Genomic DNA, 1,403 nt, shown 5'->3' on the forward strand with positions numbered 1-1,403 from the left:
GGGTTAGGGTTATCATTACATTTAGGGTTAGGGTTAGCGTTACGTTTAGGGTTACGTTTAGTTTTACAGCACGCTTCTGTCGCCGCGCTGTTGGTGTGATTCAGCTCTCATTCGTCGGAGTGCTTTAGAACACGCGGTTTTGTCATCGTGGTTTAGTCAAGTGTGGTTTTGTCGTCCGCCCTTTTGTCGGTGAACCAATTAAAAGTCCCACATTTTATCTTTAGCTATTGATTGATATATTTATGCAGCAATAATTCCACCAGCTCTGAGTGACTAATTTTGAAATAAAAGAAGTGCAGTTAACTGTTTAATTATCATAAAAGATCAGGGCTAATAAAACCAAAGTTATTCCTTGTTCACCGGACCCCATTTGGTAAAGATTTCATATTAGGAAAGAATCGCTTTAAAAACAAAACAAAGAATAAAAGAAATGCTTTTCTCTCCGTGCCACTGAAGCTTCACATGTACATTTTTTAAGGTTTAAGCACTTTTAGCAACTTTACTAAATTTGGGAAGCAGAAATCCAGAGGACCACTAGATGGCAGTAGAGAGAGATAGAAAACTCATTCTAGTCCAGTCTTGGTAGTCCTACTTTTTCCAATAAAATAAGTGTTGTTATTCAGTACACCACGAAGTAATATTTATTTATTTATTAGACTTATATAACTGTATTAACTGGAAACTGTACTCCAAATTGATATACATACTGAGCAAAAACTTATTTGATTTCTCTAACATCCAACACACATCCAATTAAACGGTGAACCAAAGCCTACTACAAAATTTGCAAATACAAATTCAAATCCTATTGCTTTTAACGTTGCCCTTTACTTTGGGTTAACGCACCAATAATTCAAATAAGAAAAGTCGTGGAAAATTATATTTAATAATGTCAATCGAATTTAAATATTTCAAATCGTACAACTTCCTACCGGCATTCAATCAATCAGTGCTAGCATTCCTGTATCGCAGGTTAATAACCAGACATCTTCAGCGGTAGGAAAATTATTTATGTGCCAAAATAGATTTCACTTTCCCATTCACCAAAACTGGAGGTGAATTAGAAGCAGGTACAATGAAATATATTTGTCGAGGCACCTCAAGACATCTCCAGATCATTGAAAAAAGAAGCTAGGCACTTTAGAAGCTTTTTGCAATCTTGTTCTAATTGTGCCACCTTTGTCAGACAGAAAAGAAATCTTCTAAAGTTAGTTTTCCTTACCTTTAAAAATAATTGATGTAATAGGATCTGGTTTCCCAAAGGTATGTTTAGGGATATTTGCAGCTGATTCTACAATTACCCGAAGCATCGTCTCAACTTTAAACTTTAAAAAGAAGCTGTTTTCGAAGTAGAAAGTTCAGGGGGAAAAAAAAAATACTTGAGATACTCGGCAGGCTCCAGA

General features: G+C 35.5%; 1 protein-coding gene across 1 annotated transcript in view; it reads right to left on the bottom strand.

The window, feature by feature from the left end:
* The window catches only part of MYOF (myoferlin), a 122,339-nt gene extending 120,936 nt beyond the window's left edge, over positions 1-1,403 (bottom strand). The window contains exon 1 of the mRNA XM_087702348.1: positions 1,223-1,403. Coding sequence (XP_087558474.1) covers positions 1,223-1,310 — 88 coding nt within the window. The 5' untranslated portion in view covers positions 1,311-1,403. The remainder of the gene's footprint in view (positions 1-1,222) is intronic.

Source organism: Thamnophis sirtalis, unplaced genomic scaffold (assembly GCF_051295495.1).
Source record: "Thamnophis sirtalis isolate CommonGarterSnake01/CBP01778 unplaced genomic scaffold, rThaSir2_p1.2 scaffold_15, whole genome shotgun sequence".
Lineage (NCBI taxonomy): Eukaryota > Metazoa > Chordata > Lepidosauria > Squamata > Natricidae > Thamnophis > Thamnophis sirtalis.